This window comes from Danio aesculapii, chromosome 17 (genome assembly GCF_903798145.1).
Source record: "Danio aesculapii chromosome 17, fDanAes4.1, whole genome shotgun sequence".
NCBI classification, from domain to species: Eukaryota; Metazoa; Chordata; class Actinopteri; order Cypriniformes; family Danionidae; genus Danio; species Danio aesculapii.
In genome coordinates, this window is record NC_079451.1 from 47,077,053 (window position 1) to 47,103,782 (window position 26,730).

General features: G+C 37.1%; 1 protein-coding gene across 1 annotated transcript; it reads right to left on the reverse strand.

The window, feature by feature from the left end:
- Positions 1-5,661: 5,661 nt before the first annotated feature.
- Positions 5,662-26,611, reverse strand: chrna2a (cholinergic receptor, nicotinic, alpha 2a (neuronal)). Its single transcript, XM_056476367.1, has 6 exons — positions 26,508-26,611; positions 18,533-18,684; positions 16,988-17,032; positions 14,075-14,184; positions 9,088-10,141; positions 5,662-5,859 (listed from the first exon to the last, which is right to left on the reverse strand). The coding sequence occupies exons 1-6, from the start codon at positions 26,581-26,583 to the stop codon at positions 5,734-5,736; spliced, it is 1,563 nt and encodes a 520-aa protein (XP_056332342.1). The 5' UTR covers positions 26,584-26,611; the 3' UTR covers positions 5,662-5,733.
- Positions 26,612-26,730: the final 119 nt, after the last annotated feature.

Genomic DNA, 26,730 nt, shown 5'->3' on the forward strand with positions numbered 1-26,730 from the left:
GGAGATCCCCCCAAAAATGTGTAAAGCGCTTTGAGTGTCCAGAAAAGCTCTATTTAAAAGTAAGGAAGTATTATTTAGACATACATAACATTAACTTATTCAATTCTTTAGGCTTTACAAGAATGTTTTAATAGAGAATATATAGAGTAAAAGTTGAATTTCTGTAAAATAAAGCTGATTTGGAATCAAGAATATCCCTTTAATAGTTTCTCGTTTTACTGTAAATTGAGTCTTGCTCTTGGAAAATGTAATATATTTTTAGTTTAACAAGTAAATTAATTCTCCAAGTATTTAGGATTAATAGATAAAGATTGGTAAATAAAAATACTTGAGTTTACTATAATTTGTGTGGTTTATTTATAAGCTAATTTCGAGAGGATCACATGCTTATGATTGATCACAGCTGGTCCCGCATCAGCTACACAATAACACGCTAATCAGACGAATCCTAACTCTTACTATAAATAACCAGAGTTTTTAACTTCAGTCATCTTCATTTTGAAGAATCCCCCCTTCCACCCCTACTCCTCCCCCTTTTCCAGATAGGGCGGCACGGTGGCTCAGTGGTTAGCACTGTTGCCTCACTGCAAGAATTTCACTGGTTTAAGACGTTACCAGGCCAGTTGACGTTTCTGTGCAGAGTCTTGGGCTGCATTTACACTGCATGATTCAATTCGGATTTGTTTCTCTAATGTGGCGCAGATCGGATATGGCCCATGTATGTGCAAACAGGACAAAATCACATGGATTCTGATTTACTTAATCAGATTCAGGCCTTGTTCATATGTGGAAATTTATCCGATATGAATTGGATCTGTGCCCTCGTGTCTGCAGCGTAAGCAGATAAATCGGATTTTCATCTGTCAATGTGAGTCGCGCGTCATTAAAAACCCTAGCGAATGACGTGAACTCTGACGCTTACATTTCAGAACAGACTTCAGCAGAGTCCCAAACCTTAAATCTTACACACGAGGGCTAAAAAAGCTTTTATATTGTCATGTAGCACAAGTATTCAAGCATGGTAACGAGAGAAAACAATATAAACTAATATAAATCTATTGCATACATCAAGTGCATAATCACGCCATGGACATGACATTAAAATGCCTACTGGTTTAAAAAGGGCCTAGATTAATAGAAGATGGCCAAATGAGAACTTTTCTGTCATAAACTATAGCAAAACTTGTGAAAAAGATTTTAAAAAAGAAACCCTGTGAACAGATTAAATACAGGACTGGAGAAAAGAGTGCTCTTTTATTATCAGCTGTCAGTCAGCGCCTGCCCTTTTTCCCCCTGCTCATTGCATCTTTGCCGTGTGCAGTGTAAATGACACGGCATATGGATATGAGTTACTTTTAAAAGATGATGTAAGCAGGTCAGCAAAAAAATCAGATGCAGTCACAAAATCAGAATTGACCATCAAGATCTGCGGTGAAAATTCAGCCTAAATGTTCTCCCTGGGCTTGCGTGAGTTTTCCCTGGGTTCCCCAGTTTCCTCCCTGTCCAAAGACATGCATTATAAGTAAATTGACTAATACTAAGTGGCATCATAGACAAACTCTAGTCAGCTATCTCTCATAGCAATTCCTAACTCAATAACCTTAACAAGCAGGGGAGTTCTCGAGACCTACCTACAGTAAGCTCGAACTCCCCTCTCGCCCTTCAAACGGGAGGGAGCCCAGAGCTTGAGGATATTCTGAGCTCAGGTCTTTCTAGGCTAACGTTGTTTTTAATCTTTGTTTTGAATTTTCTTTTAGTTTTATATAGTTTTTTTCAGCAGTTGCATGATACTGTCACTTTTATTAGTTTCTTTTTTAAATATATTACTAATATGGGCTGCATGGTGGCGCAGTGGGTAGCACGTTCGCCTCACAGCAAGAAGGTCACTGGTTTGAGCCCCGGCTGGGTCAGTTGGCATTTCTATGTGGATTTTGCATGTTCTCCCTGTGTGGGTGTGGGTTACCTCCAGGTGCTCCGGTTTCCCTCTTTGTCCAAAGACATGCGCTATATGTGAATTGGGCTATATTGTCTGTAGTGTTTCTTTGTGAATGAGTGTGTATGGATGTTTCCAATTGATAAGTTGAGGCTGGAAGGGTATCCACTGCGTAAAACATATGCTGGATAAGTTCTGTAGCAACCCCAGATTAATAAAGGGACTAAGCCAAAAAGAAAATGAATTAATAATATATATACATATATATATATATATATATATATATATATATATATATATATATAGAGAGAGAGAGAGAGAGAGAGAGAGAGAGAGAGAGAAAATATAAACACACTGTATGTAATATATGCATAAGGATCGCATTGTAACCAATTAAATATTATAATAATAATCATATAATTATAATTCACATCTTAATGAAATATTTGTAGGTGTTTTAAAATAAATGGCTGTTTACTTTTCATATATATATTCTTAATATTTCCATGAGTATCCTACTGTAGTAATGTAACTGTTTCCTGCAGGCATCAGCAGGGGGCGACAACACTTCTGTCATCTCCTTTATCATTGCTCTATATAGGAAATTTACACCGCTGTAAAATGGAGCTATAAAGGAATAAGACAGACCCCTGAGACCCCATTACATTAATTACAAAGTCAACTAAAGGAGACATTTTCATGTAACTTCAGATGTCAAAATAAGTATTTAAAAGTAAATACTCAGTGTTATTAAAAATAGCATTTAAGTTTAACTAATGCACTGCAGAGCAGCACGGTGACGCAGTGGGTAGCACAATCGCCTCACAGGAAGAAGGTCGCTGGTTTGAGCCCCGGCTGGATCAGTTGGTGTTTCTGTGTGGAGTTTGCACGTTCTTCCCGTGTTGGTGTGGGTTTCCTCCGGGTGCTCCGGTTTCCCCCACAGTCCAAACACATGCGCTATTGGTGAATTGAGTCCGTAGTGTGTGTGTCCGTGGATGTTTCCCAGTGATGGGTTGCAGCTGGAAGGGCATCCGCTGCGTAGAACATGTGCTGGATAAGTTGGCGGTTCATTCCGCTGTGGCGACCCCTGATTTATAAAGGGACTAAGCTGAAAAGAAAATGAATGAATAATGCACTGCACAAAAAAATTCTTACTTAAGAGTTTTTATCTCGTTTCTAGTCAAAATATCTAAACATTCTCAAATCAAGAAGCACTTTCTAGACAAGTAAAAATATTTTTTACAGAATTAATGTCAAAATTAAGTGAGTTTTCACCTTAAAACAACAAAATAATCTGCCAATGGGATAAAAAAATGACCTTATTTCAAACCATTTTTTCAATTAGCTTGTTTTAAAGATGGAAACACAGCAGCTAATATGAGCTTTTCAAATAATTATGATGGTTTTAATATGATTGTGACGTATATTTAATCATTTTGGCTCATCTCACAGTTTCAGTGTTTATCTGAGTATGACTTCATCTTATAATTGGAACTTCAGATGATGAAAATAAATACTTCAAATAATGACTTGAATGCACTGCACAAATGCTTTTCTCACTAGAGTTTTTATCTCATTTTATAGTCAAAAAATCTAACAATTCCTAAATCAATGAGCAAGTAAAAAATATTTTGTTTTCAGAAATAATTCTATAAATAAAATCTTATTTCAGACCATTATTAACCAATATTTCATTTAGCTGAAGTTTGTCACCCAGTGGTTGAACTAGGTATTGCACTTCTGGATCAAAACAAACGTAATCGCAGGTTGCCAGATTGACGACCAACCATACCTGTAAACATTGAAATGTAAAAATAACGGATCTGTTCCATAATGAAAGTGAAAGTGCCGAACTGAAGATAAAGTTGACAAATTAATAATTTGGTAAATAATTTGATTACTGATGTCCAGTGTTGGGCAAGCTTCTTGAAAAATGTAGTGAGCTAAGCTATTAGCTACACTATTTAAAATGTACTGTAGCTTAACTACACTAAAAGCTACACCCTGGGAAATGTAGCAAGCTAAGCTAAAAGCTACTTTGCAAAAGTATCTAAGCTACATTTAAGCTATTTTTGCAATTTTCATTTTTAAACCGAAGCAACTTAAATTATTTCATATCTTAGTGATCACTAAACCGGTCAATGAATCATATGAGGCAGAATAGTTCAGTTATTTACTGTAAATAATATTGTACCAAACAGAAACAAATTATAGTATCTAACAACAACAAAAAAAAACAATAAAACCAAATGTTACGCATTTAAAATACTATAGTAATGTATAGTAAAGGGAAATATTTACAAATACGCATTAAATTACACTAACTGACATATTAGAGTATCATTAATAACTATCATGAAATAATAGTAATTACCGGAGTATATTTTAACCTTTACTACAGTAAACTATACACACACAGACACATATACATATATATATAAAACTCCTCTCCCTCAGTCATCTTTCAATCAAGCAAGTTTCTTGTGTCAGCCCAATGATTGATTTGCAACGTCACCGACCAGAGCGAGAGGTGGCAGTAACGCACCGAAAAGTTTGTTGTCAACCATCGTAAAACAGGAAGAAGAAGAAATCATCATTCTCGCCATCATATGGATTTACCTTCATCGGCTAGACACCGGCCTCATAGCTCTGTGAATGTTGGTGCTTTCACTTATTGATCTGCGATCGGTAAATGTAGCTCGTGTGGATGCTACTGCGCTACATGACAAAAAAAAAAAGCTTTACTACTGAAAAGCTATTGGATTTATAATGTAGCAACGCTACTGCCACGCCACTGAGAAATGTAGTTAAGCTAGTAGCCAGGCTACTGCCCAACACTGCTGAAGTCCATGTACACACAGTCACTGTCTGTCTTCCCTCTGTCTCTGTGTTTGTTTTGCTTCTGTGAAAATCAGCGCGTGCCCAAACTGAAACTCCCATTTTTATGCAAAACCTTCCCTCTTTCCCTCCCCCGACACTCCCACTTAAACAGAGCTGGACTCATCCACTTGCCTGACTTTTTCCAAACTAGAGGTATGAAAACACTGCTCAGACGGGGTTTCATGGCCCTTTAAGGAAAATCCAAATTTAATGTATTATTTCTGAAATTAAAAAAATAATAATTTGACAGAAGAAAATTAATCTAGAAGAAACTAGAAGATGCTTCTTGAAATAAGACTTTTTAGATATTTTGACAAGAAACAAGACCTAAAAAATGTATGTAAGATGATCATTTTTCCAGTGCGAGCAGAACTTTTAAAACAGAAATATAAAATGCCTTTCCCCCCCTAATGATCCACACAGTTCACAGACCCGACTGGTATAATTGCATGACCTCCGCCATATATCTTTCAGAGACTCCAGAAAGTTATAAATAAATAAGCGTCGCCTTCTGACCCTGGAGATAATTGCCGTTGAAAGCGGCGCAAAATGTAATCTGGGATTCATTGAGCAGTGGGATAAAGGGTAAAGAGTGGCCCGCCACCCGTCAGGGTCACGCAAGCGTTTGCCTCTTTCCCAAAGGTTAATTTTGCATATTGCGACGCCTGCGACAGACTCGAGGTTTTGATACTGTTAAATGTCAGGCATTCAGCGAGAGGTTACTTGTGTTTTCGGCGTTTTTAACAATGAAGCGCGTCCTCAAATAAACCCTGAAGGAGCCGATATCGCTCATCAAAAGAAGAGGCCGAATATAAAGAGCTTTCTTTAATGTGACACATGTTGGTCATCTTGCTGAAAGGTCTGGGTTTCCATCAGTTCAGTGTTTATCGCTGCTCTTGATGTGCTTCTGAATGTGTTTTTTAGATCATTCCTGATAGCCATGGCGGTAAGAAGAGGCCGATGGTTCCCAATAGACACACGATGATGAACATCCACAGAAAGATGCGGTCAATCACCATCGCCACATATTTCCAGTCCTCCTTGACCTGTCCCAGAAAAAACAGAGAGAGAGAGATAAAGAGAGAGACAATTTCTCTACCTAAAGGAGACCTATTATGCTTCTTTTTACGAGATGTAAAATAAGTCTCTGGTGCCCCTAGAGCAGGGGTAGGGAATCTTCGGATCGGGAGCCACATGTGGCTCGTTGATCAAAAATATGTTGCTCTCCAGCTGTCTCTCTTCAATAATATTATAAAGGTTAAATAATTATAACTGTCACAAAAAATCTGTATTTTTACAGTAAAATGAATAAGGACTTTAAAATAAAAGGATGTTTCAATCAATGCACGTGTTGCGCTGTGGTTTAACTTGAATCGTGACACCAATAAAGGGCGAGCAACTTACATTTCTATGGTAACCTCACGCATGTAAATTCAAACAATATTTGTATATAATGAATGTTATATACACCCCCCCCCACCCCAATGGCTGTTTAAATAAATACATTTGATTAAAAAAAATCAGAAATGGCTCTTTGCTGAAAAAAGGTTCCCGACCCCTGCTCCTAGAGTGTGTATGTGAGATTTCAGCTCAAAATACACCACACAAATATTGTTGTATAACTCTTTGAAACTGACCCTTTTAGGCTTTGAGCCAAGTTGTGCCATTTTGGTGACTGTCGCTATAAAGTCAAATGAGATTGCGCTCTTTTTCAAAAGAGGGTGGAGCTACAAATGCCTATGAGTTCTGTTTTTTTTTTTTTAAAGATTTATTTTTTGGCTATTTTGCCTTTATTAGATAGGACAGTATTTAGGACAGGAAGCGAAGTTGGAGAGAGATAGGGGGTAGGGTAGGGAAATGTCCTCGAGCCGGGATTCGAACTCGTGACGCCCTGACATGCTACTGCACCATATGTCGACGCGCTAACCACTAGGCTATTTTAAGGACTGAAAAACACGGTCTGCGCCCCGGTGGATGGTCTAACAGGGTTGTGCTTATTCTCTTGATGAGTTTTGAGTGTGTTTTGAGCCTAACGTGCATTAAACCAATCAGAGTCTCATCTTCCATTCCCTTTAAGAGTCAGTTGTGTCGCTCCATGGCGCATTTGCTATTTACATGGCGGACTTTGTAAAAGGAAAAACTGAACGCTTCACTAGTGAGAAATCACAGCATCTGCAGCACAAGGATAAAGAACGAGTCTCCTCCATTCGGCCTCTTTACTTTCGTGGATAAGGAAAGGGTGGTGTACTCTCTCCACTGAAGACATACATTAGCCTACATATTTAATGTAGTTTGTTAAGCGCAAAACTATTTCTAAATTCAGTTCTAATTTCATAAGCGCATTACTAACACGCTCTGAGCTGGACTTTTGAGCAGCTTTTAGTTGGTCAATGGCAGAGTCTGTTTTAGTTCTTTAAAATAGCAACACACCAACAATGTGCCTAAACACACCTCCTTTATAGACCAGCACACCCCTGAGTTCACAAAGTGTATTTAAACAACGTGGCGCAAAACGTGAAAATTACTGTTGTACTGGTCTGAAAATAGTAACGAATCACACCATGCACATCTTGCACCTTATAGCGCCAGGTGTATGATATTAGGCCCTATGTGTCAGCATAGCGGCAGATTCAAAAACAAGAATCACGTAATATGGTAATGAGGGAGAGATGGTCACTAGTGGGCGGGGCTTTCCCCCTCTGATGACACGTATAAAGAGAGAATGTCAATCAAAGTGTTTCTGCAGACTGTTTTTATCAAGTGTGATTATAAAAAATATTGTTTTACCATTAGAAGCTGGTTATATTCACACACCGTTTCCACACAGCTGTGTTTAAACCCCTTTTAAAAGTGATTTTTGCACAATAGGCCCCCTTTAATACACAAGTTACCACATATTAACAACCACATTAAACAACTTAATTTCCTTTAAGAAACATAAAACGAACCATTTACAAACAACTAAATTAATTCATTCTTTTATCCAAAACATCTTGCAAATCTTAGTGTGCTTCACGCAGGTGAGTGAGCTTGACAAACCACCTGTAAGTGACACAATTTTTTCTCTCCATATGTTTGAGATAAAAAATAACGTTGACTTGGCATACTGCAACATTCTGAGAGCTTCTTTTATCTTCACTTGTCGATTTGGATAAGGGCATCTTCTAAATGAGTAAATGTAGATATTTTGTGTTTTAATTGTAACTTTTTAAATTCATTTAAAGTTTTTTATCATAATAAGGACTTTGCATGTTAGAATTTTGCCGGTTTCTTGGGCTGCGGATATTAATAAAGTCATTTATTTATTAAAAATGTGTTAGTTAAAGTGGACCAGTTATGTTCCTCCCCTTTTTACAAGATTTAAAGTAGGTCTCTGATGCCCCCTAGAGTGTGTGTGTGTGTGAAGTTTCATCTCAAAATGCACCACAGATATTGTTTTATAACTGTTTGAATCTGCCCCTTTTCAGCTTTGATCCTAATTGTGGAATTAGGTGACTGTCGCTTTAAATTTAAATGAGAGTGTGCTCTTTTCAAAAGAGGGCGGAGCTACAAATGCCTATGTGTCAGCATAGTAACAGATTCAAAACAAGACTAATGTCCTATGCTAATGAGGGGGAGATCGCCACTAATGGGCGGGGCTTTCCCCCTCTCATGACACGTACAAAGGGAGGATGTCAATCAAAGTGTTTCCGCAGACTGTTTTTATCAAGTGTGATTATAACAAATATAATTCAAGAGTTCCCACTTAGATATGCTTGGCATTTAAAGCAGGTTTGGCATGCTGTCCCGGGAGAGAACCCTGAGATCGGAGATATTTGAGCCCAGGGCTCCTGCCCGGTCGATAAGCATATCAGGAGATCCGAGATCAGGTAGGTCTCCAGAGCTCCCCCTTTAGAAAAGGGAGGAAAAGGAGGAGATGGGGTGGAAGGGGGGATTCTTCCAAATGAAGATAGAGCAGTAGGGAGAAAATGATCTATTTATAGTAAACTAGGATCACTCTGATTGGATTATTACTGATTACATATGAGCGGCCAGTCGTGCTCAATCATATCACGTGCTCCTCTCGAACTTAGTTTATAAAACTTCACTTTGTGAATTTATACCATTAGAAGCTGGATATATTCACACGCTGTTCCCACGTAACTGTGTTTAAACCCCTTATAAAAGTGGTTTTTGCATAATAGGTCCCCTTTAAGAAATAATAGTTATAATTGTGAGTAAATTGTGGTATAAATGAGCTTGTATGACTAAACCAGTGTGATTGCGATGCTCACTGAGAAGTCTTCATCCTCAGCCCTCAGATGATCAGCGATGTACCGCACCCCTTCCAGAGCTCGCAGGACACACGGAGAAAACAGCAGACTAGGCTCTGTCACCAGGTTACCAAGCTTTGCAGGACGCTGACACAGATTCACTACATGTCCCAAATGATGGAGCTCATACTTCTGGAGCAAAGGCTCTGAATCAGACAAATGCAGTGAGGTTGCGGATGGAGAGGAGATGGATGTGGATAAACCGATCCCAAACTCCATATCCTGACAAGCCAGACCATCCACTCCAGTCTCCTGCTGGAACCAGCTCTTGGATGTGCTCAGATTATGCGTCTTTTTTGGTTTCTGTTCAGGCTCTGGACGTCTCATGAAGAGCCAGCGGGGAATGTGGTCCAGGAACACTGAATGGACCCAGTGTGGCATTTTATGCGTGCTAGGCGAACGATGGTGCACGTTGAGCACAAAAACGGTAATGACAATGGAGAGCGTTACAAATATCATCGTGAACAGCAAATACTCGCCGATTAGAGGAATAACTAGAGATGTTGAGGGGATTATCTCAGTGATGAGCAATAGGAAAACGGTTAACGAAAGGAGAACGGAAATACACAAGGTGATTTTTTCTCCGCAGTCTGACGGGAGGTAAAACACAAGCACGGTTAAGCATGAAATGAGCAGGCAGGGAATAATGAGGTTGATGGTGTAGAAGAGCGGCAGGCGGCGGATGATGAAGAAGTAGGTGATGTCCGGGTAGATTTCGTGGCAGCAGTCGTATTTTTTGGTGTTGTAGGTCCCGACGGCGTTGACGATGGCCCATTCGCCGCTCTCCCAGTAGTCTTTTAGGTCTACCGTGCCCTCGATCTGCTCGAGGTCGATTTTGGCTTTGTCGTAGGTCCAGGAGCCGAACTTCATCTTGCAGTTTTGCTGGTCGAAGGGGAAGAAGGTTACGTCGATGCTGCAGGAGCTCTTGTAGATAGCGGGAGGAACCCAGCTCACCTTCCCCGTGTGGAACAGGTGTGCTTTGGTCATGTGAGTCACTGCAAACTCACCATCTGCACTGGAGGAAAATAACAGAGTTTTACTGTATAGAGTGCCAAACATTCAATACATGCTTATTGGAAATAGGTGCTTCAGCCTACATTTTTGTGAAATCGCAAAATGTGCTTAAACGTACTGTATATTTGACTGCAGTAAGTAAAATGAACACTGGAGGCGGTATGATGCCAACAACTTTTGTTCTTTTTCACATTAAAAGAACAAAATAATTTACTCTAGTGGATTTGTCATCTGGAACGTAGTTAAGAACATAATAACATAATTAAATAACATAATTCAGAATCACAAAAATATGCAGCGCCCTCTAATGAATTTGTCATCTGAAACATACAAAACAATTGCCCTTAATAATATATTTCAGAATCACAAAAAAATGCAGCGTCCTCTAGTGGATTTGTCATCTGAAACGTACAAGAAATGTTCCCTAAGTAACGTATTTCAGAATCACAAAAATATGCAGCGCCCTCTAGTGGATTCATCATCTGAAACGTACAAGAAATGTTCCCTAAGTAACGTATTTCAGAATCACAAAAATATGCAGCGCCCTCTAGTGGATTCATCATCTGAAACGAACAAAAAAAAAAATTACCCTAATTAACGTATTTCAAAGTCACAAAAATATGCAGCGCCCTCTAGTGGATTCATCATCTGAAACGTACAAGAAATGTTCCCTAAGTAAAGTATTTCAGAATCACAAAAAAATGCAGCGCCCTCTAGTGGATTCATCTTCTGAAACGACCGAAAAAAAAGTACCCTAATTAACGTATTTCAGAGTCACAAAAATATGCAGCGCCCTCTAGTGGATTCGTCATTTGAAACTAACAAAAAGTGCCCTAATAACATATTTCAGAATCACAAACATATGCAGCGCCCTTTACTGGATTGTCATCTGAAACGAACAAAAAAATGTACCCTAATTAACGTATTTCAGAGTCACAAAAATATGCAGCGCCCTCTAGTGGATTGTCATCTGAAATGTACAAGAAATGTTCCCCAAGTAACGTATTTCAGAATCACAAAAATATGCAGCGCCCTCTAGTGGATTTGTCATCTGAAACGTACAAGAAATGTTCCCCAAGTAACGTATTTCAGAATCACAAAAATATGCAGCGCCCTCTAGTGGATTCATCATCTGAAACTAACAAAAAGTGCCCTAATAACGTATTTCAGAATCACAAAAATATGCAGCACCTTCTAGTGGATTCGTCATCTGAAATGTACAAAAAGTGCCCTAATAACGTATTTAAGAATCACAAAAATATACAGCACCCTCTAGTGGATTTGTCATCTGAAATTTACAAAAAAAAAATGTCCCCAAAGTAACGTATTTCAGAACAACAAAAATATACGGTGTCCTCTAGTAGATTTCTTATCTGAAAGGTACAAAATATGTGCCCTGAGTAATGTATATCAAAATCACAAAAATATACAGCACCCTCTAGTGGATTCATCATCTGAAACGTCCAAAATATGTGTCCAAAGTAACGTATTTTACAATCACAAAAATATGCAGCATCTTCTAATTCATTCATCATCTGAAATGTACAAAAAGCATCTGAAATGTATATAAAGTGGCCAAAGTAATGTATTTAAATATCACAAAAATAAACAGCGCCCTCTAGTGGATTTCTTATCTGAAACGTACATTTAAATGTGCTTTAAGTAACGTATTTCAGAATCACAAAAATATGCAGCGCCCTTCAGTAGATTCATCATCTGAAGCGTACAAGAAAACTTATTCGGAGCAACATATTTTATGTTTCACAAAATTGCAGACTGAGGCACATATTTACAATGAACCAGGGCTTGAAAGATTGGATTTGGTGAGATATTTAAATGTTTTTGAAAGAATTCTCTTATGCAGTATGTGACTTAATGTTAAATCTTATCTCAGAGGTATCTCATTATTTCAATGTTTTGTCACAGTTAAATTTTTTGTATTTTATAATTTTGACTTTTTGACACAAAGAAAACTTTGCTGAAATTAAAATGCCAAAAAGTATGCTACGACCCCATTTTAAAAAGTGCTTTCTGTAAAATATGGATGAATTAAAGGAAGTGTCTTTGATGTATCTGGCATATAAACTTTCTTGATGCCTCGAGGAAGATCTTAACAATTATAATAATTACTTCACATGTCGACAGCAGGTTTTTTTTTTAGTTTTGGCTCACGGTATCAGATGATGCAACAGGACCTCAATTTGTCTATTGTGGAGATCAAATATGCCTCCTAGATAAAGACAGGCCTGGTGTTTCTGAAAATAGAACAGTCATTTGACATTTTATTAGGAGATTAAAACATGCACCACTTTTTTAATCAACTACAGAAGTGCTCAACATCTTATTTCACGCATGTCTGTTTGATTTTACATATTCATGTTACAGAAACACCAGAGCGCTGGATCTATGGGCTGCTGATATTAATAGAGCCATTAAGACCTTCTTCTATAATTATTATTGCACTGTATGTACTGTAAGTTTAACCATAACATTGAATATACAGAACCACCTATAAAATTCTCCATATGTCATGTGTTTTTCAATTGTAAAGAAATTCTATCAACCACAGCTGCCTATTTTAAAGGATACACTGCCTGACAAAAGTCTTGTCGTCAATCCCAGTTGTAAGAGTAATCAACATTTTTTTTAATCCCAGTTGTAAATGATCAACTTCTAGTTGATCATTTGGAAAAGTGTCAGAAGGTTGATTTTTCTGATGAATCATCTGTTGAACTGCATCCCAATCATCACTAATACTGCAGAAGACCTACTGGAACCCACATGGACTCAAGATTCTCACAGATATCAGTCAAGTTTGGTGAAGGAAAATCATGGTTTGGAGTTACATTCAGTATGGGGGTGTGCAAGAGATCTGCAGAGTGGATGGCAACATCAACAGCCTGAGGTATCAAGACATTTGTGCTGCCTGTTACACTACAAACCACAGGAGAGGGGAAATTCTTCAGCAGGATATCGCTCCTTCTCATACTTCAGCCTCCACATCAAAGTTCCTGAAAGCAAAGAAGGTCAAGGTGCTCTAGGATTGGCCAGCCCAGTCACCAGACATGAACATTATTGAGCATGTCTGGGGTAAGATGGAGGAGGAGGCATTGAAGATGAATCTAAAGGATCTTGAAGAACTCTGGGAGTCCTGGAAGAACTCTTTCTTCGCCATTCCAGATGACTTTATTAATACGTGATTTGAGTCATTGTAGAGATGTATGGATGCAGTCCTCCAAGCTCATGATGGAGTCAGACACAATATTCATTCTTTCTCCACTGCACCATGACTTTATATTCTATACTGGACATTATTTCTGTTAAATGACAAGATGTTTGTCTAAGCAAAGTCAGACCTTACTGTCTTAATGAAATAATTCAAAATCAAGACATGATCATATTTTATTTTGGTAAAATAAGCGTAATCTAGAGGCATTTGCCTTTCATAAAAGCCACTTCTGATACCAAATGATTAACTAGAAGCCAAGCTATTATTTGTTGTTCCTAAAACTGGGATAGGCGACAAGACTTTTGTCAGGTAGTGCATAGGATATATTAAATTAAGAAACATAAAAAAAATTAGAAACTTAAAAATAGTCAGCTTCTCTGGATTTATGATTTATTGTCGTGCCTATAAAAGACCTCTAAAGTTATAGACCTCTAAAATTCTTCATATGTCATGTGTTTTACAATTATATATATATATATTGTATATAAATTGTATATAATTTTACATATTATATATTGTATATAAAGCAAACAAGAAACAGAAATGCGCGCACATCTAAGAATCTCAAAGGCAGGTGCTCGATCAAAATAAACACAGTAGCAAAAGATCATAAGTGACATTAAAACATTTTTGAGAGGTAAAGTGGCAGTGTGCCGATTTTCTTTTGATCTTTTGTTACTATTGTATATACACATCAATACTCACTTATTGTATAAAACAATGTCAGGCACCCAAATCATCTCTGATGGGACTCTAATAGACGTCACATTATCAAATTCGGATGGATTCCAGCGCAGTTTATAATCATTCCACTCCTGTAGGGATCAGAGAATCATATTTGTAGAGTAAATGTGCATATGAATAAAACCTGCTACAGTAAATACCTCACTATATAAAGTGAAAACTGTACATTCATTCATTTTCCTTCTGCTTGGTTTCTATTTCAGAGGCCGCCACAGAGGAATGAACCGACAACTATTCCAGCATATGTTTTACGCAGCCCTTTCAGCCACAACTCAGTATTGGGAAACACACATACACACTCATTCACACACACACTGATACACTACAGAAATGCCAACTGGCCCAGTCGGGACTTGAACCAGCGACCTTGCTGTGAGGCGACAGTGCTAACCACTGAGCCACCATGCCGCTAAAACTGTACATTTACAAAGATATTACCACTTTAATACAATTTGCAAGTTAACATAGTTAATTACAATTATGGTTAAAAAAGTAAAAGGACATTGCCCAAAATAATATCAATGTTTTTGTCATTTAAATGATGTTTATTGTCATTTATCTTGTTTAAAATTGTGCATCTATAATTCTAATCAAGTATTTGAAAAAAATCTCATCTATAAATCAGTATTGGTCATGATTAATTAACACAATATTTTATAGTAAATTTCTGGCAAACACATGCAGCTGCCAATTTTAACAGGATATATTAAATTAAGGAAGAAGAAAGTGTCAGCTTTATGATTTTATGAAATTATGATTATAGATTTTAGTAAAGTTCTGCTCACGTTTTGTCAAATTTTTTTACCTAAAGAGCTTTGTTTTAAAGATCTAGGTGCAAAGTCTAAAGTGCATGGTGCAAAATCATTAAGGATGTGTCCGAATCCACTACTGCTATTTTAAGGACAGAAAAATACACTCTGCACCCCGGCGCATGGTCTAACAGGGTTGTGCTTATTCTCTCAATCAGTTCTGGGTGTGTTTTGAGCATAACATGCATTAAATTAATCCGTCTCATCTCCCATTCCCTTTAAGAGTAAGTTGTGTCGCCCCATGGGGCATTTGCTATTTAAAGAGCGGACTTTGTAACTGGAAAAACTGAACACTTCACTAGCAAGAAAACAGTTAAACAGACCATCTGCAGCACGAGGATAAAGAACTAGCCTTCTCCATTGAGCCTCTTTACTTTACTTTTACTCTTTACGACATGTGACTTATTGCGCTGGGTGTATGATAGGGCCCAAATTGTTGCCATTTAGAGTATTTTTGCACAAAATATTTTTTAAAATGGCATGTTTTAGACAATGTTATCAGACTTTTGCTGTTTTTTTTCTTTTATTCTCTAAAACAAAAACTTTTTTTACTTATATTCAGTAAATCCAGATAAACTAATACATAATAAAAAAAATCTGATTTATTAATTGACTGACTGTGATCAGAATTAAAATGTACATTTTCATTTGAGGCTCGGAAAGGATCATTATAATATTTAGAATTATAAATCGCATTGAATACATTTTAATTTTTAGATAACATTTTAAAAATATGTTTAATCAGGCATACATTTCTTGAATTATACAATATTATTTATTGGTCATACAATCATTTTCCTTTAGTCCCTTTATTCATCAGGGGTCACCACAGCGGAACTAAGTACCAGCTATTCCAGCCTCTGCTTTACACAGCAGATGCCCTTCCAGCTTGCAACCCAGTACTGGGAAAAACCCATACACATTCATTCACACTAGGGGGGTCAAAATTAATGGTTTCTTCGGTGCACCGCGATGCAGACACGGACAATTCGGTAACGGTTCAGTAATAATCATAACCGGTTATTATGTCCTGACGTCATTTATGTCATATGCGCTCTGTCACGAGGGAGGCGAGCACGGGTATTTACAACACTACAGGCGCCAACTACTTAAAAATTTCACTGTGTGTGTGTGTTTTCTGGAAAGTCTTTCACTGGCAGAAGCAGAAGCCCCTATTTCACTGCGTTTGAGGGAATGAAAGTGAACTCCATTTCTCTCTCTCTCACTGTGGCCCATTTCACCTGCTACCTGTGCCTGTGCATTGTCGCGGGACCCGACCAGATTTCACGCGGCACGGGAATAAATTTCCTAATAAAGCGCGGGAACGGTCGGTAACTCTGGTGTAATTTTAACAGGAGTGGGCGTCTCACAATATCGCTCCCGAGCAAGCGTGCAAGCAAGCGCGCGCGTGTGTGTGTGTGTGTGAGAGTGCGCGTGTGTGTGCGGGTGTGTGCGTGTGTGTGTGTGTGTGTGTTTGTTTGGTGCTGTCTATGTTTGTGTATGTGTGTGAATGAGAGACAGTGTGGTGCTGTGTGTCCGTGTGTGTGTTTATATAGACAGCTTGTTATAGCCACCCCCCAAAATACAACACTGTGTATGGAAAGCATCGTCAATGCACCGTGATGCACCGAAATATCAAATTGAACCGAATCGATGGCATGAAAATAATAACCGAATCGAACTGTGAGACCAGTATAGGTTCACACCTCTAATTCACACACACTACGGCCAATTTAGTTTATTCAATTCACCTATAGCGCATGTGTTTGGACTGTGGGGGAAACCGGAGCACCCGGAGGAAACCCACACCAACACAGGGAGAACATGCAAACTCCACACAGAAATGCCAACTGTCACAGCCGGAACTCGAACAAGCGACCTTCTTGCTGTGAGGCGACAGTGCTAACCACTGAGCCACCTTGTTGCCGAATTGCATTTAATATTATTTTATTTTTAGATATCATTAAATGTTTATGTAAAAAAATATACAGTGTTTAATTGATCACACATTTATTGAATTATATATTATTTATTGGTCATTAGAAATAAATGTAAAGATCATCACCTGTTTCAGCCAAACGTTTGTGGTCATCATTTGATTCTTCTCATCCTGTAAAATATCAGATATTTGCATCAAACATGAGAAACAAAACACAGATTTACTTTGAGTGCAGCATCCTAGCAACTAAAGGGCAATGATAACCATGTACTTTATTTTTCTTTTTGCTATATCTATTGCATTTTAAAGGTCCTGTAAAGTTAAAAGAAAGTTTTAGATGTTAGTCTCAGTATTGTTAGTTTTTAAGATTTTTAAGCTAGTGTGCCCCAAAACAGTGTCAAAATTTTTGTTTAAACAATATAAAACTGATACAAACATGAAAAGCTTGTAATTTGTCACTTCCACCGAAATGGATTTTTTTCACATCACCTCATACTTCAGTTTCTTATCAAGTTTTCTGACCAATCAAATGCTCTCTAGTGTCTGACATGCCCCGCCCCCTTTAGGACGCTTCACATTTGCTTTTCATTTGATGCGCTTGAGCTCAACAACTCTCACTGGCAGAGCTGTGATGACAACAAAACACTATTGGCTGTTTTTAAAAAGGGGAGGAGCTACTCTGTCCCACCCTCTCTTCGCATTTCCGTTGAGATTATGTCAAACATCGAATAAAAATGCACATTTCAAAGCACTTCACGAGACCTTTGACTACACACTCATACATATGGACGTCAAAACTACAGAGAAAGAACAGAAATGAAAGAAAGTACAAAAACATTTTTCATTAATATGCATGAAGACTTCCCTTCTCGCCCTCAAGCTCCCTCAAAAATGTTGTATTTCTCTCTATTCATATATACAGCATGTTATCTTTTCCTTTGTCATATTTATTACAGTTTCCAAATCATGCACATTTTAATAATAACAATAAAAAACTTGGTCATTTCCAGTTGAAGTATAATTATTCACCCTTCTGTGATTTTATTTTTTGTATTTTTTAAATATTTCCCAAATGATGTTTAACAGAGCAAGGAATTTTTCACAGTATTTCCTATAATATTTTTTCTTCTGGAGAAAGTCTTATTTGTTTTATTTCGGCTAGAATAAAAGCAGTTTTAAATTTTTTTAAAACCATTTTAAGGTTATTATTATTAGCCCCTCTAAGCAAGATTTTTTCCAATAGTCTACAGAACAAACCACTGTTATGCAATGATTTGCCTAATTACCCAAACTTGCCTAATTAACCTAGTTAAGCCTTTAAATGTCACTTTAAGCTGTATAGAAGTGTCTTGAAAAATATCTAGTCAAATATTATTTACTGTCATCATGGAAAAGATAAAATAAATCAAATGAGTTATTAAAACTATTATGTGTAGAAATGTGTTGAAAAAAATCTTCACTCAGTTAAACAGAAATTGGGGGGAAAATAAACAAGAGGGCTAATAATTCAAGAGGCCTAATAATTTTGACTTTAACTGAATATAAAGTGAGTTACCACTTTAATTTAATGTATTCCGGTGCTTGAATTGGCTTTTGTTTGCCTCTGCCTTATAACAGCGCTCTTATATTGTAATTTTTCAAGCATCAAAAACATGCAAAATATCAACTTACCACATCAATAAGCTGAGCGATGGAGAGGCCAAACTTGACGATAACAACATCGCTGATGTTTCGCACGGGTCTGGACCACTTATTATACCCGATGAAGAGTTTGTGGAAGAGTTTGTCCTCTGCGTGTGCATGAATCCAGCCGTCTGACAAAACTGACACACAATAGCAGATCTCCATTAGACATATGCCTAAACAGTTGAAGTTAGTATTATTAGCCCTCCTGAATTATTAGCCCCCTGCATATTTATTTTCCCCAATTTCTGTACTCAAAATGGCCTCCACAGTAGCCAGAACTCAATGCAATAGAGCAGCTTTGGGATGTGGTGGAACGGGAGATTTGCATCATGGATGTGCAGCCGACAAATCTGCAGTAACTGTGTGATGCTATCATGTCAGTATGGACCAAAGTCTCAGAGGAATTTTCTAGTACCCTGTTGAATCTATACCACGAAGGATTAAGGCAGTTCAGAAGGCAAAAGGGCGTCCAACCCAGTACTAGTAAGGTGTACCTAATAAAGTGGCCGGTGAGTGTATATCCTTTTTTTCTATACAGTGTATCAGATATTGACAAACATATCAACAATGTGAGTAAAACCATTGAAAATATTGCTTACTTCTGTTTAGACTGTGCTTCCAAGTTTCTCTTCCCCTGAGTGGATATTTCCCAAATTACAACATATAGAGCTTTACCGCTGTTTGATTGAATGTCAAAAGTCCAGTATCAATTACAATAGCAGGCTTTAAAGGGCACCTATTTTACCTCTTGTGCAAGATGTAAGGTAAAGCTTTCGGTGTCTCCAGAATGTGTAAAGTTTCACCCCAAAATAGCCAATCAGATTATTTTTTATATGTAATATAGAATCTGTCCATTTTGGTGTCTGAGTTCAGTGTAGCTGTTTTTGTAGCATTTGGCTTTAAATGCAAATTAGCTGCTTCTCCCCACCCACCACTCCGACTCTCCTTCTCATGCGTTACTTCAGATAAACAGCAGTCAGTGACAGACACGGATGAAGCTGAAATGCAACTCATTAGTCAAAAATACCAAGTGAGTTTACTTAAGGCTTTCTGAAACGATAAGCCCATACACAAATGCTGTTTGCAGTACACACACACACACACACACATACAGTTAAAGTCAGAACTATTAGCCCACTGAATTATTAGCCCTCCTGTTTATTTTTTCCCCAATTTCTATTTAACAGACAAAATTTTTTTAACACATTTCTACACATAATAGTTTTAATAACTCATCTCTAATAACTGATTTATTTTATCTTTGCCATGATGACAGTAAATAATATTAGACTAGATATTTGTCAAGACACTTTTAGAATGAAGAACCCAGTTTCTTTGCAAAAAAAATGTGTTGTGAACATGTGTATACATGTTATTATAGAGACATGGCACCTGTCAATCAATTCAGAGGGTGGGGAAATCCACACTCCTATACGTCCCGTTGTGGTGGGCTTCAAAATCACTGGGATTTGGGTCCTATTTTAAAGAGCCCATATTATACATGAAATAGGGTCATATTTAGGTTGTAAGGGTCTCCAACAACAGTCTAATATGCATGCAAGGTCATAAAACACTTTGATGGTCTTATAACCTGCATTTATTTTTACCTAATTATCCCAACGACTCCCATATGAATCGTTCAGCGATTCATTTGTTCCCAACCCCCTCCTCAGCGCGAAGCTAATCTGCGCTGATTGGACCGATGACAGCCTGCTGCGATTGGTCGACAGTGACAGGCTTCAGCACGAGACAGAGTGAAATGCCCAGCTGGTAATCAACTATATAAAAGTAGTCACAGTGCACACGCGCTTCATAGTGTAAGGCTTTTTTCACACACACACACAACCCTCCTCAGAAGAACTGGGGAGATCGACGCGAGTCTCTCTCTCTCCCTCTCCCTCTCTCTCTCTCTCACACACACACACACAACGCTCCTCAGAAGAACTAGGGAAAGCGACGCGAGTCTCTCTCTCTCTCTCTCTCACACACACACACACACACACACACAACGCTCCTCAGAAAAACTAGGGAAAGCGACGCGAGTCTCTCTCTCTCTCTCTCTCTCTCTCTCTCTTTCTCTCACACACACACACACAACGCTCCTCAGAAAAACTAGGGAAAGCGACGCGAGTCTCTCTCTCTCTCTCTCTCTCTCTCTCTCTCTCACACACACACACACACAACGCTCCTCAGAAAAACTAGGGAAAGCGACGCGAGTCTCTCTCTCTCTCTCTCTCTCTCTCTCTCTCTCTCTCTCTCTCTCACACACACACACACACAACGCTCCTCAGAAAAACTAGGGAAAGCGACGCGAGTCTCTCTCTCTCTCTCTCTCTCTCTCTCTCTCTCTCTCTCACACACACACACACACACACACACACAACGCTCCTCAGAAAAACTAGGGAAAGCGACGCGAGTCTCTCTCTCTCTCTCTCTCTCTCACACACACACACACACACACACACACAACGCTCCTCAGAAGAACTAGGGAAAGTGACACGAGTCTCCTGTCTCCTAGCCCCTAGCTTACGATCGATCGCCATAGCAACGACAAACGGCAGTGGAATGCGAGCTCACAAAAGCCTTTAACGTTAAATCCGTAAACAAAGCGGCACGCGTCGCGTTTTCAACGTGGCTTACATGCGATAAGAGAATATAAAGAGTAACCGCGTGTACTGTACCAGGTTAACAACTCATCTTTGGGTAGAGACTGTCAATATTATCCATCTGAGCACAGCGTGACTTCATTCGACCGGCGGCGTCTGTGTGTGTGTGTCTAGTGTTTTTTCTGTGTTAGTGGGCGGGGCTGCAGGTTTCAAATCTCCCTGGTTTGCGCGCGTAACTACTGGCGAGGCTTGTGTTTCGTGGCTGCGTCATCGCGAAACACCTAATGACTCGTTATCAAGGCGACTCGTTTGAAGCACTATGAGTCGACTCTTTTATAGATGAATCAATAGTTTTAAACACTGTACACTTACATATTTAAGCCTTAGCTGGATATTTCACTTCACTTAGAGCTGTGTTACACACTACATGGAAGGGCATTTTCAAAAACCCATAATATGGGCTCTTTAACATCAGTACATTTTTAAAAAGAGACTTGTTGTGTTTCTAGCACTCCAATATGACTGGACACACTATACACAGTTGTCCAAACAGCTTACAAAAGTAGATTTTCATCATGCCCTTTAAATTTAAATGTCCCAAAATCAAAAAAACAAGCAAACAAAAAACACGACCTGACATGTGATGTTTATTGAAATGGATGCAGGGTTTGAAACTACAAGAAAATGGATTAATCTTAGCTGATGTTAATTTCTCAATAAATGCCAAATAACATTAAAATCATAGTCACATCTAATTACAGTCATAATCATTTTATTAAATGTAGCTAACAACTAGATTTTTTTAACTAACATTAACTGTTATAAATCTGACTTTTTCTCATTTTAATTCATTAACCAACTGTTACTAATGAGACTTTATTGTAAAGTGTAACCTCAAAAAAATGACTTTTGCTGCTTGTTCAAACTACTTATTCAAAATGAGTTGAAACAACACAATTCTTGGGAAAACTTAATTGTTTTTTGTTCAGTCCACTTAAACTTGTAAAAGCAATTCATTAACTTAATCAATTTGTATTGGGGCAACAGAATTTTGTGGAACCCAGCATATTTTACAGTGTTTATAATCCTCACTCATCAGTCATTCATTTTTTTTTTCGGCTTAGTCTCTGATTTATCAGTGTTCGCCACAGCGGAATGAACTGCCAACTATTCCAGCAAATGTTTTACACAGCTGATGCCATTCCAGCCGCAACCTAGTACTAAGAAACACCCATACACTCACATTCACGCACCAACATGAGGAGAACATGCAAACTTCACACAGAAATGCCAACTGACCCAGCCAAGACTCGAAGCAGCGACCTTCTTGCTGTGAGGCAACAGTGCTAACCACTGAGCCACTGTGCCACCATGTTTATAATCCTCCTATAGTGCAATTCAGTTTAGTCAAAACATTTATTTACTCTGAACATACAATATAGAAATACACCAAGTAGTATATACAGTATTTTATCAAATCTGTCAAAGTAACTTTTCAATATTGTAGTAATACTGTATACCGTGATAAAACCTTCAGGAGGTAATCGCAACAAGAACATTTGATTCTGGCAGAAGGTAATCTTCATCATCATTCGGCTTTATTTCATTAGTGGATTCATTCAGCACTGTAATTGATCATAAAGTGTTTGATAAATGTTTTGGAAAGGACGCAGGTCATGGTTGAGGTCACTGAACAATAACTGAGTTACAGTAAATAAGAGACTGGACAAACACAGCCTCCTCCTCACCCTAATTACTACTCGTTCTTTAATCACCGCAGTCAGCTCTAATTAATCCTCCGGCCACTGATTTCTGATGGCTGTGTTTTTTTCTAGTACAGCGAGAGGAAAAACTGAGAAGAAACTGAAAGGAGTCATGCAGGGACACAAAGCAATGCAATGAATGGTAAATACAGTTTAAGTCAGAATTATTAACACCCCTGTATATTTTTCCCCCCAAGTTTTTTTAATAGAAGAGATTTTTTCAACACATTTCTAAACATAATAGTTTTAATAACTCATTTCTAATAATTGATTTCTTTTATCTTTGTTATGATGACAGTTCAGAATATTTCACTAGATATTATTCAAGATACTAGTAGCTTAAAGTGACATTTAAAGGTTTAACTCGGTTAATTAGGCAGGTTAGGGTAATTAGACAAGTCATTGTTTAACCGTTGTTTGTTCTGTAGACATACGATAAAAAATATAGCTTAAGGGGGCTAATAATATTGACCTTAAAATGGTTTAAAAAAAATTAAAAACTGCTTTTATTCTTACCGAAATAAAACAAATAAGACTTTATCCAGAAGAACAAATATTATAGGAAATACTGTGAAAATGTTCTTGCTCTGTTAAATATAATTTGGGAAATATTTGAAAAAGAAAAATCACAGGAGGGCGAATAATTGTGACTTGTATATTGAAAACACTTGCATTTGTTTTCCAGCTGAGTTGAAATATTAATGTTCATTTTAGACTGTCTACTTGCAGACATTATGATCATGTTTTCAATGTAAGGACTTTTTAGATCACACACTATATAGTTTGCAATGGACTTTAGATTTTACAAAATATACAGCGCTCAACATAAATGAGTACACTGCATTTTGAAAATGAATATTTTTATCATTTACTCAGTGAATATAGATCATACATTTTGGTCCATTTGCACAAAACAGATTTATTAAACAGACATATTTATTTAAATAGTGTTTTAGTCACTGAACATCTTTAGAAATAGAAAGATAATACAATAAATTCATGTGAAATATTGAAAAGAAATTACAAGCTACAAAGTTTCAAGTAAACTATACATTTTTTGTTTGTCTTGAATTTTGCTCTTTTAAAATCTTTTATTTAATATTTTCCCTGACATATTCATTTGGGTGTACTAATTTTGTATGTTTATCATAAAATATTTCGTTAGATTAGCTACAGATTTGTCTTCAGTACTAATAATGTAATATACAGTGCTCAGCATAATTGAATTGACAATATTTTTATCCATTTCTCAGTGAATATAGGCAATGTATGTTGGTGCATTTAAACAGATTTATCAAGCAGTTACATTTATTAAAATACAATTTTAGCCACCAAACATATTTAGAAATTGAAAGATAATACATTTAAATTCCAGCAAAATATTGTAAAAAATATAAAAATTACAACCTACAAAACATCAACTAAACTTTTACATTTTTTGGTTTCTCTTGAGTTTTTCCTCTTTTTTAACATTTTTATTTAATATTTTTCTATAACAAATAAAATTGGCTGTACTAGTTTTTGGAGCATTATTGTCCGTTATTTTGTTAGATTAGCTCCAGATTTGGCTTCAGTACTGACTAATCTAATGTAAATGCACGAATAAAATATTTAAAAGTTTCCTATACAAAATATGATTTTAGATAAGAGATTTGTGAGAGCTGAACTCATTTATGTGCATGCAATTTATAGCCTTTTATATTTTGTTAATACGCTCCAATCATCTAAAATAAGTTTTATTAATATCATAAAGTTATTAATACTCATTCAGGACCTAATATCCACAATTTGAAATCCTTAAACTCATTCATTTATTTTCTTTTCGGCTTAGTGCCTATATTAATCTGAGGTTGCCACAGCGGAATGAACCGCCAACTTATCCAGCATATGTTTTACACAGCAGATGCCCTTCCAGCGTCACCCATCTCTGGGAAACATCCATACACACTCATACACTGAGGACAATTTAGCCTACCTAATTCACCTGTACTGCATGTGTTTGGACTGTGGGGGAAACCGGAGCACCCGGAGGAAACTCACGCGAACATGGGGAGAACATGCAAACTTCACACAGAAATGCCAACTGACCCTCAAACCAGCGACCTTCTTGCTGTGAAAGCCGTGTCTAGTTTATCAATTAAATTGATACTACATAAGCTAAAAATAAATACTAAGAAAACAGAAGAGATGGTATTTGACCCAAAGTATATAGGTGACCATCGTCAAGTGGTTGTACACGACGACCATCCTATTACTCAGTCAGAGACCTATAATAAGTACTTGGGCATTAACATTGACAGTTCTTTCACATGGAAAACATATAGAGAGGGTTTGCTCTCGTTTTGCACCAGAGATTGTATTTTTTTTACATAGGGTACATATTTTTGGAGATAACAAGAAGCTTATGATGTTGTTTAGTAAAGTTGTTCTTGAAAGCCATTGTTAGATATGGTATCACTGTATATCTGTACAGTGTAAAGTTGATGCATCTTTTAAATTGTTGGGCATGATAAATATTTTAATCCTCAAGTTTTATATGAGAATTGTGTCCTCAATCAGGTGGAAATGATTCTGCATGATCCAACTCAGTTTTTGTTTCCACATTATGAACTGCTTCCCTCTGGTAGGAGATATAGAGTCCGTAAGTGTAGGTTGAACCGATATAAGAAATCCTTTGTATCTGTTTCAGTGGGTTTACTTAACAAGAGTTTATCTTAATTAGCATTATAATTATTGTAATTACTGTATTTTGTATTGTTTTTATTGGTATTTTAATGAAATGTCTGCAGCAATATGGTGATGCCCATAACAAATTTCCCATTACGGACAATACAAATTTAAAACTACTACATTTATACTGTATTTTAATATTTATTTTGAAATATTTAACATATTTAAATTTATTTTGTTGTATATATTTTGACTTTTACATATTTATGTTAAATTAAGTTGCTTAATTCATGAAAAAATAAATAAATAAAAAATAAAAATAAAAATAAATAAATAAATAAATAAATAAATAAATACATTTTTGTATACGTTTTGTGAGTTTCCATGTCATGAAATAATAATAAATAGTTTTATAGAAACTACACATTACATTTACACATGTAATTATTTATAGACATATAAAGTATGTGAATATACTGTACAAAGTGATTTTATGAATACAATAGGATTTTTTATTTTTATTTTATTTATTGCAAATAATGTGTTTGTATAGTCCTGTATTGTTATAGTTCACCCAAATTTAGAAATCTGTCATATATTAATCCCCATTTACTTGTTTCAACCTGTATGACTTTCTTTCTTGCAAAACATTAAGATATTTTGAAGTAAGCTGGAAACCTGTAACCATTGACTTCCATAGTATTTGTTTTTCCTATGGAAGTTAATGGATACAGGTTTCCAGCTTTATTTTTGATATAAACTTTAGGGTTTAACAGAAAAAAAGAAACTCATAAAGGTTTATAATCACTTGAGGGAGAGTAAATAGTGAGTATATATTAATTTTGGGTGCATTAACTATCCCTCTAACTAGCCCTTAATATTCATAAATAATATTCCGTTAATAATACGACCTGTACTGACCAGGCTGGACGTGTCCTGCGATGAGAATTAACATCCAGAGATTGTTCAGGAGTGTTTTTATCCTGGTTTCCGCCATGTCCAGCGTCGGGAGTCTTCTAGAGAGGTGTACGGTGGTCACACATGATGCTCGGAGGATCTGCCGGTGTTTCTGACTCTGAGCTCCGGATTCAGCAGACTCTCCGAGCGCCTCTGACTGATCCACAGCCAATGAGGAGCCGATGCG

Bases quoted from the DNA above. Each gene is read 5' to 3' on its own strand.
- chrna2a (XM_056476367.1), bottom strand. From the start codon at position 26,583: ATGGCGGAAACCAGGATAAAAACACTCCTGAACAATCTCTGGATGTTA. The intron at 14,185-16,987 runs GTGATGATCTTT...TGATCCCTACAG, and splicing joins CAAACGTTTGGCTGAAACAG to GAGTGGAATGATTATAAACT. The intron at 10,142-14,074 runs GTGAGTATTGAT...ATTTTCCTCCAG, and splicing joins GACATTGTTTTATACAATAA to TGCAGATGGTGAGTTTGCAG.